This window comes from Melospiza melodia, chromosome 2, assembly GCF_035770615.1.
Source record: "Melospiza melodia melodia isolate bMelMel2 chromosome 2, bMelMel2.pri, whole genome shotgun sequence".
In the NCBI taxonomy this organism is placed as follows: domain Eukaryota; kingdom Metazoa; phylum Chordata; class Aves; order Passeriformes; family Passerellidae; genus Melospiza; species Melospiza melodia.
The window spans coordinates 11,896,791-11,917,064 of NC_086195.1; the positions used below are offsets into that span (position 1 = coordinate 11,896,791).

General features: G+C 41.2%; 1 protein-coding gene across 1 annotated transcript; it reads left to right on the forward strand.

Moving 5' to 3' along the window:
* The first annotated feature begins 1,524 nt into the window (after positions 1-1,524).
* On the forward strand, positions 1,525-9,727 carry TASL (TLR adaptor interacting with endolysosomal SLC15A4). The gene is made up of 2 exons (XM_063150381.1): positions 1,525-1,677; positions 8,699-9,727. Exon 2 carries the CDS (start codon positions 8,700-8,702, stop codon positions 9,573-9,575), a length of 876 nt encoding a protein of 291 aa, XP_063006451.1. The 5' UTR covers positions 1,525-1,677; position 8,699; the 3' UTR covers positions 9,576-9,727.
* Positions 9,728-20,274: the final 10,547 nt, after the last annotated feature.

A 20,274-nucleotide genomic window follows, 5' to 3' on the forward strand; every position in this document is an offset into this window, starting at 1 on the left:
AGACATCTTCCTGTGAAGATCCAGTGGAAAAGGCAGCTCTTCCTTGGGGAATCTGGTGGAAAGGCTGTTCCCAAAATCTCAGATTATATCCAGTTAGGAATGCTTGGTTCCTCTCTCTGGGCAGAGGTTCTCCCAATGGGATGATGTAATTTTATCAGTCATGCAGTGAGATCAATGGCCCATTAAGAGAAGATATCTCCCCAGAGGGAGGATTGATTTGTGGAAGAGATAAAGAAAACTGCCCAATTAACAGAAGAAAACTGCCACAGCTCTAAGAGATGGTAAATAGAATACATATTGCCATGCAATCTAGGACACACAGGGAGAACATTTACAGCAAAGATATCTGATGAGACTTGCATTAAACTGCCAGTGTTGTCCAGTTTTTGTGCTGGTCCAGTTTTAGATGCTGTTGGCCCCAGCATGGCATATGACTGGGTACAATATCACTTGTTAAACTGCTGTATGAATTAGCTACAAATATGTAGGTAGGGACAGAATGACACTTGTACTTTTTTCATGCCTATGTCTAAGAAGACTTTGGAAGAAGTCTTTGATATTAGCCCCAGTCACATGTTGCATCATAGTGAATATTTAGGAAAATGACATTAACAGAAGTATTGTTTCTGGTTGGCAGAGTTGGAGGCTTCTGAGAAAAACACATGGTACTGAATGAGGAAGTAAAAATTCAGTGAGAATTAAAATATATTTCTAATATATTTCTCTTATTATTGCAATGTGTGGATGCACAATGATGCCTTTTAAAGCAAATTCTGTCTATCCTATTGGGATCAATTCAAACAGTCCAGTTATTTTTTTCAAACAGTATTTGTCTTCTGCCCATAAGGAATATTCCAACACCAATCTCAAAGGCATATTCACTGTTCCCACACGTCACACTTGCTGGAGGAATTCCTGCTTGCCCCAGGTATTTTCATCCACTGCCCCTCGCGAGACAAACTTCTTGGGTATCGTACCGAGTGCTAAAACAGACAAGGCCTAACTTTCAGATCTAACTTTTGTCCTGACAAGTGTTGTCAAGTTTGCCAAAGCAAAACCTGAGAAAGCAGCTGTGCTGTGCTGCTTGGTGGAAAATCATATGTACAAGGGTCTGCAGACAACAAAGTAGGCCTGCTGTGCAAGAGTGAGGTGCGTTTCTGCTTTGGCACCTCACTCTTCCAACCTATTTGGCCTGACAATCTTGATCTATCAAGATGTCTCGCCATGTCAGCTAGAAGGAGACTGATGGCTGAAATGGGGTGCACTGTGGGCTGCCAACAGATGAACAGTTTCTCTAAGATTGTTCTGAGCGTTTGACTCACCAGGGCTTTTTCTTCTTACAACAGTCCATCTGCCTGGACTGAGAGTTTTGCAACCAGCTATTTTAACAGTACACAGTTTCACAATGAAGTTTTATTTGGACATAAAAGAGGAAGCAAGTTCAGCATGTTGCAGTTCAGTCAGTTATAAAAGCCCCTTATCTCCTAAGGGACTTTCTTTCTACACTTCTTTGGTACAGAGGATTAGAAGTAAAACAGATGTTATCTTCGAAGTGTAATTAAAAAGGAAATAAAAACAGAACGTTGCATTTTGGGGTAGGACAGACTCAGAGGAAGCTTCAAACTAGTTAGAAGACATCAATTATTCTGTATCTGGCCAGCTGCTGTATCTTTGGAGGTAAGAACTAAAATATACTCTACATTCTATAAATGTATGAAACAATTTCCCTTGCTTATCAAAGTGGCTTGGTTCTGTTTGTGTGGCACCACAGCTGATGGCTGGTAGAATGAGAATGCACATTTTTCTGTTTTGAATGCAAATGTGTTTGTAGAGTCTCAGCTTCTGCCCACAGACACTTACTGCTGCCTTAAAAGTGAGGAGAACATTTCTAAGGTGCCATCTTCACAGCCATGACCAACTGAGGTTGCAATGAGACTTCAAAATGGAAACAAAAATTTTCCTCTGATACTTCTATAGATTTTCATAAAATCAGACTAAACGGGTTTTTCAGAATATTTTTAAAGTGAGCCTTACTAGCTGTGTTGCTTTTATCATAATTAAGATATTGTTATTGAATTTTCTGTGCATGTTACTGTACTGTCTAAGTAATGTCCTCCAACTGGAGTACTCTGTTTGTAGATTATAAATAAAAATAGGCACCAAAATAGATGAATATGGGCATCATATTAAAAAAAAAAAAGTTCATAAGAAGAAAGATGAGACTTGTCTGAGAACACGATGATGTTAAAAATATAAACAAAGAAAAGCATTTTTTCCAATTCTCAGTGAATTTCCTGTTTTCTGCAAATTCACAGCTCGACAAGGGTATACATGCACAACATGCCTCCTCCACTCCTTCACTCCCTCTGGGAAACATTCTCCTCCTTTTCTGTCTTTCTTGCTTTACCATTTATTTTTTTAATTTCTAGAAAGTGTATTCTCTTCTGTAAGAGTTCATGTCGATTTATTGCCTCTTTACTTCAAACGCTTAGATTCAAAATGTTGCAGTACACGTAGTTCAGTCATAACAGCTAACAACCCATTAAAATTAACACAGATATCCAGAGACATGAAATTATTTCCACACCAGGAAGAAAATGATAAAAGCACAGGGTAGAAATATTATGTAGTCAAGTCTTCCTTACGAATGTGGAGCCTGATTCTTTCCTGCTTCCGATTTCATGCTGTTGTTTACAGCTGTGGGTATGAGATGTAAAATGCTATCCAACCAGATTGATGGGGTTCTAAACCAACTTTGTACAGGCATAGATGATGAAGAAAAGAATGGAAAAATTATGAACCAGGCTTGGTCTGTATGATGTTTCAAGAAACTTGAACTGAGTGGAAAACAAACTTGGGTGCAAAACTTTGAGAGCTCAAGAAGCTATATTTACCAACATACAGTTTTTTATATTTTTATGAAAGTATGTCCCTCCTAACTCAACTTAAAGATAACCAGTGCTCAAAAATGCACTAAGAACATATTTGTTTCTAAATTAAAGAAGCTGAATGCTCCTGAAACTCATTGCCATCCATTTAGCATGATCAAAAATTGGTAGGCGTTTGTATTACAAGAGCATTCAGCAGTATAGTGGACTTCTTGGGGAAGACGTCTCCCTTCTTGCTTCATTTAGCTTGTCCTTCCAGCAGATTCCCTCATACTCTTGATATACAGGATTATTATTCTTCCAAACCTACTTGTTCCCCTCAAACCAGCCCACACTCCCCCCTGGGTGAGGTACTCCAGCTTTTCTGCATCTTCAACTGTTGATGTGTAAATAAAGAAGATGCACAGGGCTTATGTTTTCTCCTGTGGGAAGAACAAAAGATCAGAGTCAAGAGAGACGAGGGGAGGGGACAAGAGTGATTTGGCTCGCAGCGACTCCTTAAAGAGCTTCTTGGTGCATCTCCTGGGCCCCAGATCTTCCAGAGCAGCAGCAGCAGGGAGAGGAAATGACAAATGTAGTGGGCAGCATTCTGATATTTGTGCAAAACCACCCTCTGGATATTCATCTTCTCCTCTGCTGTAGGCAAAGTGAGCCACTCCTACGTCAAAGAGCAGCCCCTGCTATTGTAGAATTATAGTCAGAGAGAAGCATAAGTTGAAAAGGACCTTGAAATATCATGTGGTCCAACATTTCACGGGGAAGGAAGCCTAGATGAGATCATATAGTGTCACTCTTGTGCCGAGAATGACACAGGAACAGGTGGGAAGCAGTATTGTAGAAAGAGCAAAGAAAGCTTTATTCAAGAGAACCGCACAGATTTTATAGAGTGATACGACAGATTCTATTTGACTGGCTAACTAACAAAAACATCTTCCTCACACACTGTCCTTGAGAAGAACAGACAGATGAAGTAGAAAAACACCACCTGCAGATTGTTTATACTTAACAAGTTATCACATCCTTACAACTCCCTAAAAATTCTCACCAGCTGCTATGAGAAACGCTTGCCGTTTCTCTTTCTCTGTCCCATGGCACCCACAATGTAGAACTTTGTCCAATCCCACCTTGAAAACATCCAGTGAAGGGGACTCCCCCATGTCTCTGGTGAGGTTGTTCCAGTCATTGATTGTTCTCACTGTAAAAATTTCCTTCTCTTCCCTCTTATCCCTGGGAGCACTGGGGACATGGCTTAGCAGTGAACGTGGTGGCGCTGGGTTAATAGTTGCACTTCATGATCTTACAGACCTTTTCCACCCTATGTGATTCTGTGATTCTATTCCAATGCAACTTGTGCTCATTGCCACTCTTCTTTTCCATGTGGCTGTTTGTGAAGAGAGAGCCTCTGTATTCTTTGCAGCTGTAGACACTGGAATACTATGATGAGTTGTCCCCTTCCCCATGTCTTCTTTTCTCCAGGCAGAAGAGTCCTACCTCCTTCAAACTTTCCTCACAAGGCAGCTTTTCCAGCCCTTTGATCATCTTCTTGGCCCTCCATTCGACTGTCTCCAGTCTGTCTACATCTTGTTTGAATTTTTTGGGACCAGATCTGGATGCTCCAGGGCAGCCTGACAAATGCTGAGTGGGAAGATCCTGTCTCTATCTCAGCCAGCTGTGCCCCCGTGGGTGCAGCCCAGGATCTGATTTTCCTCACTGCTGCAGCCCTGCTCTGCTGGCTCAGGGTCCCCTTGTTGTGCTCCAGGTCTCTCTCAGCAAGGCTCCCCAGGCACCCAGATCCTGTGCTGGGCTCTTTGGTTGTGTCATCCAGGGCAGGAGCTGCCACTTGCCTTTGTTATCCAGATGCTGTTATTGCTGGCCCACCTTCCAGTCTGTGCAGGTCCTTCTGTAAAATGTGTCCATCTCACCACACAATTTGATGTCATTAGCATTACCTCTACCCAAGCCAAATGAGGTCCAGATAACAAAGACCTGTAGGTTTCAGGCATTAAGGAGAGGCTCTGCTTACCCATGTGCAAAGCTCATTATACTGCCTTCTTCACTGTCCTGGTTTCCCCACGTTGGCTGCACTGAGGCTTCCTGGGAGCTGTTCCACACCAGCCCCAGGGGAAGGTGAGATATGGGTCCTGCAATACTTGTAAGCTTGCTGTACAGACTATCCTGCTTGCCAGGACTCTTGCATGTGTGTCTGGCAATCTGAGCAGGATCCCACACCTCACTGAGGGGATTTGACTGTATCTCCACAAACTGGAAAAATGTCTCATAAAATAGGGAAAAAATCAGACAGATCTATGGGATTTGAGTTCCCTCAAGACAGGGAGACTGTTATTGGGGACCCTATCTAGTAAATCAGCTAGAACTCAATGGATACCCTGTGATGAGAGCCGAGCTCCAGTCCCCAGCAGCACAACTTTAATGCCATTCAGAGCCCGGGTCACGGATCTGAAAGCCAGACATATGCAGCACAAGCTTGTCTCTTCTATGAGTTTCCATCCCTTCCTTTTGCAATGCAGAAGAATGTCCCTTTCCCCACTGAGCTGTGATCCCAGTGGGCATGATGTTCTTTCCATTCTCTCTAGCAACTTTTCATCTTGCTTAGGTTTTTGAACAGAACACAATTTATCATATCTCTGTGCACACTTCTCAGGCTTTCTGTAAGTGTTTGCTTATCCTGAGCTAAGAACTCCCATTCTGTTTTCCTGCTCTCAGACTGTAATTTGAGTTCTTGATGCAAACATTGGCACTGTCTACAAGCACTACAACCTAACAAATTTGCAGCCACGCACTGGTAATACCCCAGGATTCTCCACGTGACCTTAAACCTTCATCCTGCCTTCAGGCTTTTCTTCTGCTGAGGAACTGAACAAAAACCTCGAGCAAGACAGGAGTTTTTAAGATCATCTGACAGTAATAAAGACTATGTCAGATAGAAAAGACAGTGTAAATCAGGCAATCTTCTCCCTCTATCTCCACTGGGCTTAGACAGAGTGTAGTCAGTAGAAAAACTAGGAAAATTCTTTTTGTTCATCATACACGCAAAATGTGTCAGATCAGAATTGTAAAAGGGACTGATTTTCCTTGTGCAACAAAAAGTTATGCAATTATTTTCAGGCAGATGTAAGTGAAATCTGGATTTAAGGAGCATGAAACCCAAATATTGAAAGACTTCAGATATAATCTCTGTGCCCTTGGAATCCAGGTGTGCATGGAGAAGGGATTAAGAGAAGAGGCACGGGAAAGCAGAATTAATGAAAACTGCAATCCTTATCAGATTTAAAATGCAGAAATTAAAGGTGGCACAGTTGCATGACAGTTGGAGTGATGGGATAATAACTTGTCAGGTATATATATTACATTAAGTACTAGGACAAGAAACACCAGAGATACATACACCTCCCTTTTGCATTCATGCTCTCAGCACTCCTATCAAAACTTCTGTCAGATTTCCTTGCAGAGCTGGGAAGAGCCAGATCAGTGTGGCAGCCTTTGCCAGCTTCAGAGGCCAATCTTGTAACTCATTCAGCAGAACACACAACTCTGAGCACAATGAGACCCTAATATTTTTTGAATTTGCCAATTCTTTTGTTTCCATTCCTGTGTCAGTGTGCTCCAACACTCTTAAAATATGCATTGCAGATTGCAGTGCAAAGAAATGAAACTGATGGTTTCATTTCCCTCCTGTAGCACCTTATGGCAGAAACAACTCACATCTGGGGAGCAGGAAAGACCAAAGTGTCACATGCTGCCTGAGCACAACACCCTTGACTATGGTGGTTGAGCAGTGGACAAGCTGTATGTTACATTTCCACTCATTTCTCCAAATCCACCTTAAAAATAACACACAAATGAATGTATAAGCTCCAGATTCAAGCTAGCCACGGTTAGTGGTGACTTTGCAATAAGGGCATCTGGGCCATGGGTGGAGGAGGGAAGGGAGGGAAGGGAATCCTTTGCAAAAGGGGAACAGAAGCACAAGACAGAGTTGATAACCTGAGCAGCTCTAACATTTGGCTAAGATTTCTATGGGGGGCACCTTAATTACAGCTAAAAGCCAAAGCAAAACAACAGCAGCATACTACAAGAACTGCCAAGCCCCAAACATGATTCCCCCCCCCCCGCCTTCTGTGTAAATAGGTCACTTTTAATTAAATGTTACTGCCTGTGGGAATTCTCACACAACTGGCAGCAACAAAGAATCCAGGGTCACCAAAGCAAGTGTTTGGACACATCTAATTCCCATTAATATTTCTGCCTGAAGGAAGGTTATTTTCTCTTCACCTCTCTCTTCTACCTTCTTCATGGTGTGGAAGTGATTCCCTTCCCTCAAGGAAAGTCTTGTCTCCCACTGTGTCCTCTCTAACATTTATGCATAGTCTATCTCCATGCTTATTCAGGATTTAGCCAACAATTATTAGTGCAGCATTTTGCATTAGCAACAGTGACACATCAAAACTTTACTAAGAAATGAGACTACCTTCACTCTTGGAAAAGACTATTTGTAGTATATAAAGAAAAAATATTTTAATAATTTTAATTTTAATTTATTTTTAATTTAAATCTACTTTCTCTTTGCTGGACCAAACAATTTCTTTAGAACATCTTTCCCATTTATTGCATCCTTGACATCTGTTAAAAAAAAAGACAGAGGTGGATTTAAAACAATTTTTTTGGTAGTGCAGCTGCCAAAGCTTGGGCAGAACATTTACTGATGTGCAGCATGTGTGTCCTTGCTGGCAAATCCTGTCTTTAATTGCTAACATTTCTATGCAGCTTTTGAGTCTGAGCTGCCTGCTCAGAGAGTGGAGAGAGTTAGTGACTGCTGGAACCCAACTGTGCCTTTGCATGCAATGAAAACTGATTCATTGCTGTGGTATGGCTAATCCCACAGTGAAAGAGCGAGCTGGAGTACTTCTGAAATGTGCACTTTTCTGTGCATTGCACTGAAATCTGTCTCCTCAAAAGTACCCTGCAGATATCTCTGTCTAGGATCTAGTTTAAGATCCTTTTATAGCAACTGGAGAGTGATAAGCAAATCTAGGACACAATTCATTTCATTTTGATTTAGGTGTCTAAACCAGGCCAGATGAATCATGCCTCCAAAACGTTTTGCTTTTTCCACTGACATTTTCATGTATAAAAGGTAGAGACAATTAATTCCATCCTGATTGCAATGCAGAAGTGCAAAGTGCAAATTTAATGGTCTGAGATATTTGATGAAAAAGGAACCACACCTACAGTTGTTGATTAGTCTGGAACAGAAGGGGTGATACTCTCAATATGAATCTCAAATTACCAAAGTTCAGAGGCAGCTGGCAAACCACACATAAAAAAAGTTGCTTCAAATCATATGAGATAAAGGGGGAAATCCCTGACTTAAAAGCATATAAGAAAAAGGGGGAAACCCCTGGTTTCTTAATGAACTCCAGGGCAAAATTAGATTTTAGTGTAAGCTATTACAGCAGCTATTCCACAACAAAAGACTTCTTGTCCCTCTCTCTTGCCACTGAATGCATTGGATGTGCAATAAATTGTGTTATACAAGATATGCTTTGGTGAGATCCAGCACAACAGGGACACTGGCTGCTCACTTCACTCACTGACTCAAGCGCCCAGTAAGGCCGAGACAGGACAGGGGACAGACACGCCTGTTCATGTCCACATTGGAGCCATCTCTTTGCAGCTAGTAACAGACTGCTGAGAGCAATCACAGCTCAGAGAGTTTAAAATGAACTTTTTGTGATTAACTTCTTCTTATCATTTTTGTGTCTGCTGGTGGCCCCTTTCCCTTGGAGAAGGATGCTGTCAGAAGGTTACCTTCACAGAATCACCTATCTTTGGGAAGACCTGAACCCTGCGCTCTACGAGAGTTTGCCTGATGAAGGGGTGTATGAAATGAGCTCCATTAGTTATTCTTCCACAGGTGAAGCACAAGGAAAAAGCCTCCTTCAGAGATGCAGATCTGCTGGAAAGCACATTTCCTCAGTCTGCTCTAGAGGCAGCAAGCACAGCAGAAGGCAGAAGGACAATCTCCCACAACCTGTGCAGCACCCAACACCCACAGGGCAGCCACCTCCAGCTACGCACGCCTGTGAGGAGCTGACCAAAAAAGTCACCTACCTGGTTCCACCTTCCTGCAAGAGCATTTGCAAGAACTACAACGATTTGCATATAGCTGGGGACTACGTGGTGCCAATTAGCTCGGTCACCACAGATTTTGCTTGTGACAGTGGCATAGGCCCCTTCTTGGAGTCCTCAGAGATCCCCCCGGCCATGGAGTCCGTGAAGGCTCCCCCCACGAGTGACACCACGCGCAGGCCGGGCCAGGGCCACTCCTCGTGCTGGCGCCTGGCCAGCCTGGGGCCCCACCTGCAGCCCCTCTCCGACTCTGCCCTCAACGACTACCTGGAGCAGAAGCTGCTGGAACTGTACAAGCAGTACATCATGGACAGCACAGCCAACAGGGCATCCCCCACCCAGATCCTGGCCTCGGAGCTCATCATGACCAACGTGGACCAAATCAGCATGCAGATATCACGGGAGAGGAACATGGAGACTGTCAAGGCCAAGGACATCGTCATTAGCCGCTTCCTACAAATAGCCAGTGGGAAGGTTTCCTCAGAAATGAGCACACCTACTCTGCATATTTCCCAATACAGTCACATTAATGCTTAGTGTATGAATGTTAGAAAGTTGTTTTGTTCTTCAAAGTTGGTTTTTGGTTTAAGATACTTTCCGCTTAATAAAAATTCCTTTACCATCCACCACTTAAATAAAACCTTTCAGTACATATTAAATAAGTAAAACTACCTGTACTCCTGTGCTGTGCAGCTCCTACTGTGGACCAGTAAGATATTTTTTTCTTTTAAAAAAGTTTCACAGAAAAAATGACTAAGAGCATATGAAACTCTTCCATGTGCTCAGGTGTTCACTTTCTGCTCCACATATTTGAAGAATCATTTAAAATTTCCTCTCTCTGGCAGCTGCCATCCTACCTCTGTGTCTGTGCTTATGCAGGCTTACACTCATGTGAGGACAAGCAAGCACAGTGATGGCACAGACACAGAAATAAAGAATTTAGGATGTCATCCAGTTCACCTCCCTGCCCTTAAGGGCTTTACTTGAGGACATCCTTCACAGAAGGTTTTATAATTTGTTCTAAAAGATATTAAGGGATAGACAGTTTACAGCTCTTCCTATGCTGAGCCTAGTTATTTATTTGGTGTCTTCCTGTTCAAGAGCTACCATCCCTTTTTGTGAAGCACAAGCTCTGTTTCCAAACAGTGTGTGTAAACCCGTGTGCTTTGCACTGTTTTGAACCCTCACAATGAGCACTGGGGACCTGTGATTGCAGACAGATGCCGCCTTGGCCAGGTGCTTACACACCTGACACTGTGGAGGGGTCATGTGGGGACAGCAGCAGTAATAAAGGGAGAAGAGGAAAGAAAATTGACCTTTGTTATGGCAATTGCATGTTGAAGGCAAATGGCTACTCCAAAGGCAGTTGGATTAATGTGAACAGTGCCCTGGAATGCAGAAGAAAAGCTGAAATGGAGCATTTGACGCTGTGACTGAACACTTCCTTTGTTAGGATTCTTGTATCATAGGTCAAGGTCATTTGAATTTGATGTATTTCTAATAGAAGGTCCTATTTTGTAAAATTTCAGTAAGTCTTAACAAAGAAGAAAAAAACAATAACCAGAGCTGCCTTATGGCAAGGGTTGGTACCTACTCTGAGTGTTCATAATATATATTGACAATGCCAATCCATCACTGGTTGAAATTCTGAGTATCAGTATAATATAAATACTAATATATACTAAATATTAACGAAATTATTTCATGTTATTGTTTCCACAGTGTTGTTTTGGCTTTTATGTGCTTTTCCCCCCATATTTATTTATTGATGTATTTTATTTAAAGCAGGTTTTTATGTCTATTTCAAAAACAAATGTAAGGTGATAAACATGTCAATTTATTCTGTTGCTGTTGTTTTTCCAGAGATTACTAGGATAGCCCAGCATATTTTCCTGCATGTGCAGATATTAAAACAAATTTGCCGTGAGAACCTGTGATGTTTAAATCCAGAGGGTGTACCTCTGTTGCCATAACAGCCTCCCAAATACTATTATTCAGCAATTCAAGACAGATAATTTCTGTCATGCAATATTTCTAGACTGGGATCAAATGCTATTTACAAGTAATAAAAAAAGTCTATTTTAGGAGAAAATGACAATCATGGTAGTGCATAGACACATATATTCTGCATGCAAGATCCATTACCAACAACCTGGAAAAATGACTTCCAGAGGAAAGCAAAAGCACGGAAATGTAACAGCGTTTATATCCTACAGATACAGATTCAGCCTTTTCAAAACACGAGGCTTTTGTTCATGCCTATTGACATTCACATCACTGAGTTTCAGTTGCAAAGATGTAGTGGAAAGCAACTTGCAGAGTTGAATGCATAAATCAATACCCTTGCTGAAAGATCTGACTCTCCATCAGAGGCCACAATCGATTCTTGCACTCAGCTCTCCCCACTCCACAGAGCTCGTCCTGCACAAACAGAGCAGCATTTTATCATCTCTTACTCAGAAATCCCAGTCTTCATTTCCCCCCAGACACGTGGGCAGCACCTGGTCACCACGTCCTCTTTCTCAGAACCCAAGCAGCGAAGAGGGAGGGCAGCTGGAGAGCAGGGGCCAAGGGCTCTGCCCAAACCCTCCCACCTCCCACAGCTGCTGTGCCAGGGGCTGCAGGCAGAGCCACGGGCAGCGCTCAGAGAACAGCAGTGCAGAAGAACAACCACTCTTAAATGTACACAAACAGGCTCGTGCATACAAAGGGCATGTTTGATATTTATCAATCAACTACAAACCATTCCAGTCTCAGGCAGCTTTCTTCCAAGCAGTCATACTGGCTTTCAAAAAGTTTACTTACTGCAGTCATACTGGCTTTCAAAAAAAATCTGCTTTTGTATTGTTGGACTGACATTACTAACTTTATTTTATCTTACAAAAAGGTCATAATCATTGCAGAAGCTGATTTATTCTGGAAAGACAGCATCAGCCACTTCTTCCCCACATACAGTTATTTTCTTTTCTCTGCCTAAATATAAATGCCCATTTCACTTTGAGCCCTGTAGTGTGCCTGTTTCTCAAATGAATTGCATACCAGCCACGTGCCATTGTCTGAATCAGTTCTTGGATTTCAGGCAGTTTTTACATAAACAACCATTTCTTCCTTTCCACTATACTCAGATGAAAGTGCATTTATATCTCTGTCCTTCTTCCATTTAAACCTAATCTTCCTCTGCACAGGTGCCTCTCTAGGTGTGCCTGTTTCCTGCTGAAAGCACTTGGATAGCAATTAGGCTGCTATTAGCATGACTCAGGTTGTTATCTAAAGGGATTATCGTTTTCTCTCTCATCTCTCTCTCCCTCACCTCCTCTTCTGCCTCAGGGTCAAGCACTTAAAGAGAGAGATCCCAATTTTTTAGTACCTCTTAAATAATTAATTTTTAGTCAGAGGTGCATAATTTCTTGACATGATCTTGTCAAAATGCTGATAGGAACCCTGATGTCTGGGGAGTGTGTGTTGGAGAGGAGAGTTAGAATTCTGCCCTCACAATATATCCTAACAGTATGGCTATTTTAATATGACTAACATAATTTAAGAAAGCAAAGAAAATTGGGATGAGCATTTCAGTAACTGTTTGTTTGAAATTTTGACCAGCTGTCAAGAAGCTGTTCTCAGAAGGAGAGTTTATAGCCACCTTCAGCACACTCCAGCAGCTTCCTTAGGCATTTTTTAAAGAACATATTACTCATTGCTGACAATATATTATAGCAGCTTGGAATATTATTGTTTATAGATGTTGTGACTGTGCCTCCAATAGTCTGAACCCATCACTGTGGCAGATGAACATTACTCGTGGACTGCAGATGAACATTACTCGTGGACTCCAGGAAGGCTGGACTGTGTACTGTGACAAGAAAAGCCCTTGGCAGAGGGAGAAAAGAGAGGGAAAAGGACTTTGTCAAATCTGCTGGAACCTGTAGGTCCTGCCTTTGATTTTAACTCCTTTGCTGGCCTTATTTCTTGTCTGTACCAAGAAACACTGGAGGGAAGAAAAATGGATATAAAGTGAAGACTGGGCTTTGTGCTGAATGTGAAAGTGAGCATTTCATGCTCTGGTTGTTAGGTTCAGATGAAGGCAAAAAGCCAAGCATCTAAAACTGAAATAAGTGAAATTCTGCAGTGCTGACTCCAGCCAGGCATATTGCTGGTATTTCACCTTGGGGAAGCTGGGACCTCCCAGCACCCCAAGGTTCATCTCATTCCCCTTCTCCTGTCCTTTCAAAAATTGAAGCAGTAGGGATTTATTTAGGACTATCCCTTCCCTGAGCTTCTTCCTACCACAGGTTTCTCTTTGAGATAGGACCTGCTGGGATGTAACCAGCTGCCAGTACAAATGACTTGGTAAAAGGGACTGCAGGTTTTGTTACCTTGATTATCAGACTTGCTGTAACTTACCTTGCTGCTATGGACAGTATGGGCTGGGAGACATCCCTTGTTCTCCCAGATTCAGGAGGGATAATTATCGATTTATGGAGATCAATCACCATGTTGCAGTGACATCTCACTACATTCTTTAAACCAATACTGACATAGTGTTGATTTAAAGAAGGACTGCTTTAAGGACTGCTACCCTTTTGATAACTGGTGGAGTTCCTAACTTGCCACACTTCTCATTAAATGCAACCTGTGTGTCCAGGACAGCTGGTGTGTGTCTGCTTGGCACCTCTCTGCTCACAGCAACCCCCTCTCTGACAGACTCACACAGTGGCTATGGTCAGTGCTCACAAGGGAACATGAATTTCTCAATCTGCATTAATTACATAGAGTGTTGTAGGGGGATAGAATATAAGTAAATAAAGGTAGAATAGAAAGTAATCTTATGCCCTAAAGAGTTGCAGCTGGGTTAATTATTAAAGATTAGGAGCAGGGCTGACTTTAACAGGCTGCAGATGTAGCCAATAAGAAGAGTGTTATAGAAGAGTGGATTGGTTGGTTGAAAGGAAACTGGAGTTAGTTGGCTACTGTGAGGACAAGGAAGAGTCTGTGCTTAGAGGAGATGCCTGTGAGAAACCTCAAGGAGGTATGAAACTCTAGCAATATAGAACCTTTGCAATATAATGATAATGTAACTCTTGCAATGTAATGACAATAGATCGTGAGCACGATGGCAGCCAAAATCAATGTATTGGCATCCAAATTGACAGGGCTGGTCTCCAGCTGGTGGAGCCATGCCAGCTAGCACGGACTGAGACCTGCTCACCAATCTGTGTTGTGCTGGGTAAAATCATCACTGTCTCTGAAGGGCATTTGCAGTTTAGAAATATGTAGCAGAATATGACTAACATGTAAAGGAACAGAAGTTTAGGTCAAACCAGAATTATTCTGTGCACTACAGCATTATTTCTGCTTCTGCTGCACCGGGAAGAGCTGGTTTGCTGCCTCTCAGGCATTTCTGCTGACAGGATTAGGATGGCTTTTCGGAACATTAGGCAGGTTTTCTAAGGGCTGAAGGGAACAGTGCTCCCGAGGCTCATTCTCAGACCTTCTTACATCTCTTTCAGGGCAAGCGTTGAATGAACTACCTTGCTTGAAGTGGAAATCCCCTCTAGGAGTATTAACAGTGCCTCATTTTGTTAACATCTGGTTATTACTGAACTCTGTGCTTCTGTCCTTCACAATGTGATGCTCCAGTTTTAGCTTTCCACACAGGCGGTCACTCCTGCATTTCTGCCATGTCAAAACCTCCAGGACTGCCCCAGCATTTCCCTCCATCCTCCCGCCATGCAGCCCTGCATTTGGTGGTTTTGCAAGCTGTGCTCTCTAACCTCCCCTTGCCCCTACAATCCCCCCTCACAGAAGATGATCCTGGCTCCCCTAACAGCCAGAACAACCAGTCTGATGGCAGAGTGAGATCCTGAACATCTGGAAGGAACCACTGGCAAAGGGAGATGGGGAGACAAAAGCTGGTGATGGCCTGAGGTCCTGTGGGAGAAGTGAGGGACTCCTGTGAAGGCAGAGGAAGCCCTTGCAGAGCTGAGTTTGTGAAACATACTGGGAGATGTTGGGCAGCTGAGGAAAGAGGTTTCACAACCTCCCCAGGGATGGCAGGCCTGAGGGATGGCAGCATTTCCAGCCACTCCCTGATGGAAGGAGTGTCTCTGTACTGTAAATACAGCAATCTCCCCAGCTCCACCCATGGCATTTTTCAAGCATAAAGAGTTGTAGGATCCCACCTGGGGTTTTGTTCCTTCCCTTTGCAGCCACACCTGGGCAGGACACTCCAGGGGGCTCTGGCCACAGCAGTGCCCACCAGCTCTGCTGGACAGAGTGTTCCAGCCTCCACCCCTGGCCTGGGGGCTGCAGCAGCTGCTGATGCTGCTCCTGGAGCATCAGCAACTCCACAACCTTCCTCCAGACCCCACACTGGCTGTCTCAGCTCTGTTTCCCTCCTTTACTGAACTTTGCTTGCTAAACGCAAAGTGGGATAGGAGACCTTTCTTTGGAACAAGCAATGAGAATGGGAAAGACAGGAATTACAGTCAGGCCATGTAGTGGCTTTTTTTACAAATTAATTTTTCTGTAACCAGAGCTAGACTATGAGAATATTATCATAGTTTGTATGATGACTGACTTTGTTATTTTCATTGATGCAGTTGTCTAATGTTCATCTTTATGCACAAGCTCCCTTGACTGAAAATGGATCCTGTTTGGAGGGTGGAGATGGAACAGGATAGAAACCAACCAGTAATAATCTGATCAGTGCCATTTTAACACAGGTGACATATTCCTATGCATTTCTACATAGAAACCATATCAAAAGAAAAAAAGAAAGATCTTAATGAAGGTAGGCTCACCAATTTTAAGAAAGAGAGGTTAGAGGTTTTCAGTGACATTTTAAATCAATTAATCTCAGGGTTTAGGTGACCTATTTAGCAAAAGCCAGCCAAAGTGTCACTTCAGAAGACCAGTGCTTGACTAAAGTATACATTCAAAGCCATAAAAGTGTGCAACTCAAATTGCTATTAAGGCATTCAATTTTATATAAATATTCACAGTTCATTATAGGCAGATGTGACATTTGGATTGGTTACAGTGGTAGAAGGAAATATTAGTAGAAAAAAACCCTAGTTAATTATTTTTAATTCACAGAACTAATTTTTGCTTCAAATTATGTTCTTCGAACCCATAGTATCAAATTTACAGTTTTATCTCCAATGAGGCTACCAGCTGTTTTTATACAATTTGTTTATCATCTTATCTTAGCGACTCTGATCTGCGAGCTCTTAATTTGTTTTCCTTTCCTTTGGTCTTGCTATTTTGTTCTTCTGTTACTTTGTCCTTTGGATGCATCCCTTTGGTGCAGGTGACTTGCAATGTGCTCTCCTTTGGCATAAGGATGTCACAGGGATGTTACACAACTGAATCAATGGTGATGCACAGAGCAGATCTAAGGTAGCTTTTTTCCCCTTCATCCTACTTTTAGTTCAGGCCTTGACCAGCTAAACTTAGATAAGAAGCTAGAGGTTTAGTCATTGGAAATACTATTAAAATGAATATATTACAACAACATAAGCTTTTTAAAACAAGTAAAGTTTATTTCTTTTAGCCTATGACCTATTGCAAAAAAAAAAAAAAAAAAAAAAAAATCCAGACTGAACACAGAGTCCAGAGCACTCCTGTAGAAAACAGAAGGTCTATTAATAAGTGTACTTTTGAAGATTAGAGCAAAGCACAATGGTGTCTGATAGAATCCCATTCATTAAATCAATTTGAAATTATTAAAATACTAGATTCATCCCTTTTTAAAAGAATACATTGCCTTTCAGGCAGTAACATGATTATTTAATAATTATTTCATCATATTTCTAAGGTACTTGTGTAATGATCAATTAATCTGATGTCAGCTGCCATTGCATGCACTATAAAGGTTATTGAACCATTGATGTATAGAAATATGCAATTGAAGATCAAAGGCACTAGTAAGAAGATAAACCAGTTTGAGATTGCATTTTGCTTGCATGCCAGTTGTCATGTACTGTGAAATGAAGTTCATCAGTGGCCTGTTTCCTTATTCTGCTCACACAAACAACAGCATATGGGAAAATTCCATTAATTGTATTTTTATCTAATGAAGTCACATAGTCTCTGATCCTTGACTGTTAGATGTGATTAACATATTTTAAAAAAACAGTAAAGTAAAAGAGGAGGGGAAAAGTATCATCTTTAAAATACAAATTTAAAAATAATATTTAAAAGCCAAGTTTTGTTATAGGCAAGTTGCCTCATCTTGGCTCCAATTAAATAGTACTTTTCTTTGCAAGTCATGACCTCAGTGGAATCATTAAACACAATGTTAGTCAGTTTAAGTAAGGTACCAGATGCAAAACTTTAATATAAAAAAGGAAAATTTATCCAAAATATATGAGCAGTAACTTCAGTGATGTGACCAGGAGAGAAGCTTTCTGTTAGATGTACCGAGTTAGATTGATGTTTTTAAAATGAGACATTCCAATCTCATAAGCTTGGAGGTAGTGTGTTTCCATGCATTATTTGTTATTCCTATTATTATTTATTTATTTGTCTTGCTTTTGATAGATAGAATAGGGTAAGGCTGTGAGGAGATGTAACACTTCATTTTTATTCATGTTTGATGATATGAAGGCAGGATAGCAGTGGAGGTTTTAAGGGAGAAGATTGATGTGCTCAAAACAAGGAACTAGTACAACTGTTTTTGTAAAAGGGTGGGGAAGGCAGGACTGAATTAGTCAAGGATGTTGTAGTGCTTGAGAATGCAGAAGCTGAGAACTTGGAGGAGTGCCATCTGTGTTGGTTGATGGACACAGCAACAGATTTGTATTTGGCATGCGGAATAAACTAAAGGTAAAAGGACAACTGAAGATGTAGCCATTGTGAAACCAAATAGAATTAAAGGGCTTTTTAAATTGTTGTTTAGGCAGAGTAGAAAAAAACATCTTTGCACTGTGAAGGTAAAGATAAAAAAGAATTCAGGAGAAATGCAAAAGAAAATATACTGGGGACATGAAGACATGGAGACAATCAGAGGACACTGAATTTAAAAGGAAGGGCAAAATTTTACCATAAGAATGAGGGCATGAAAAGGTAAAGGGTAATGTAATCAAAAGGTTAAAATGTAATTTTAATTTGACATGCTCAACAGTTATTTTACCAAGAAAAATCATGAAGAGGGAAATAGGAAAAAGTGTGATGTCAGGTCAAAGAGGTGAAAGGATCCAGAGCTGTGGTCAACGGAGTTGCAAAAGTCATTTGTCTAGGAACACTTAGAAGTCATGGCTTCAGGGAAAACCAACAATTATGCTCATAGAAGAAAGGAAAGGGAATAGAAAGAAGATATTTTCGGATGAAAAAAATGTCATTGAACTGGAAGGACGGGTGGCCATATAAAAGTATGCAGTACTGTTGGCTAGGGACAAGTGGAAAAGAAGCAGAGGAAATGACAAGATTGTAAGTCACAAACAGATCAGAAGAGGCCAATGTTTGGTGAAAACAGCCCTGGAGAGCTGAGTGGGGCTGCCCTATGTGTGGTGAAATGTACAGCACAGGGCTTGTGTCAACATCTGCCACAGGAATTGGAGGCAGAGACCAGAGAGAGAAAATGGGAATGTAGAATGAAATTGGGGAAAAAAACTCATGGGTTCAGATCACAGGAATTAGGAGGTACGAGGAGAGAAAACCTTAAAAAATTGCATTTAGATGAGAAAAAAGAGAGCAAAGAAAGAGACAACAGAAGTGATGAATAAAAAAGAAACCTGAGACTCCCAGGAAGTGATTTGATCCAGGATGCACAATGACAAATTTGTAAGGAAAGGCAGTTACTTGAGCGTTGGAATAAATCAGCCAAGACTCCATTTTCTTCATGCAGAAAGCCAATTCTTCATTCACAAAGCTCATATTTGTAGGAAATATCAGAAGGCACTGTGTTAAACCTAACTGGTTGGCAATACAGTGAAACTCAGTTCATTGTTCAGAAAGGGCTATTGTAAATATCTATCAAATTTTCTATCTCTAGATATGTTTACGGTTTTCCTTTGTGGGGTCTCATGAGACAAATATTATTTACACAGGTGCATTTGTTTTTCACTCTCAGAATTGTTGTGTTAAACAATTTCTAATTCTCAAAATTCTCAAAGTTCCACAAGGGAACTTGCAAATTTATTGTAAGCTGCACTTAGAAGAAATGACATGCCAGCTTTGGCAATTTTAGCAGAGATAGGCCTGATTTCATAAGGTCTTTCTTTCCTAATTATTCTACCTGTCTACAACATCTCACCCTTTTCATTAACTTAAAAAAGGCTCATATGTTCTGATGTTAAAACAGCTTGCTCTTGTGAGGGTTTTATCTCCTTAAGGTTAGCACTGGTTATCTATTAGATATGGGATAAGATATGTAAAAGATTACAATCAACAAAACTTATAAAATTCTATCATGTCATTGACATAGGGTTTCACAGCATGAGGAAGCAAAAGAATAATGTCCAATGTCTCTTAGGGAAATGGAAACAAATGACCATTGTTTTAAAGTCCACATAGCTGAGACTCAGGATAAAGTTCATTAGCTGGAAATGGTGGTCTTTGACATCACTAGATGTCCCCCTGGATCCTGGAACAGGGAATAAGGAACCTTCCATGAAGAAGGTTAGTAGGAACACTATACCATGATGATGACATAAGGCTTTTGTTGGCAAATTGCCCCTGTAGTTTGCAGACACAGCTATGTCTTGGCAGTCCTACTTCTGTTCCTGCTCTGGCCACAAAAGCTGCATGGTGATCAGGTTTTTTTCTCTTTCCACTCGGTCTCATTTTCTTGGAGGTGATCAGTGTCAGATTGAACGAACAGGTGACTGCTTTGAACCTGCTGATGATAAAGCACAAGCACACCCTCTCTTCAAGGCAATGAATCCATTAGGCTTTGCTGTGCCACACTCACTTGGGATTTAGATTTGATGATCTTTTTTCCACATTTCTAATGCAAATATTGCATTATTCAAAATGATTTGTTGTCTAAATTTCTAATGTACGTATTACGTTACTTGGATGTTCTTAAGGCACTAAATTCCCTATCTTTTCATTTTCTTAAAATGAGATACACGTCTTTGGTTATGACAATGAAGAAACATAAAGGCAAAACAATACATGTAATGAGCAAGAAACTGACAGCAATCAGGGATAAGTCAGGTACAACAATTAAGAATATTTCAAATAATACATGTGAAATTAGGTAATTAGGAATCTCTGAAATATTGTAACATCA

Bases quoted from the DNA above. Each gene is read 5' to 3' on its own strand.
- TASL (XM_063150381.1), top strand. From the start codon at position 8,700: ATGCTGTCAGAAGGTTACCTTCACAGAATCACCTATCTTTGGGAAGAC.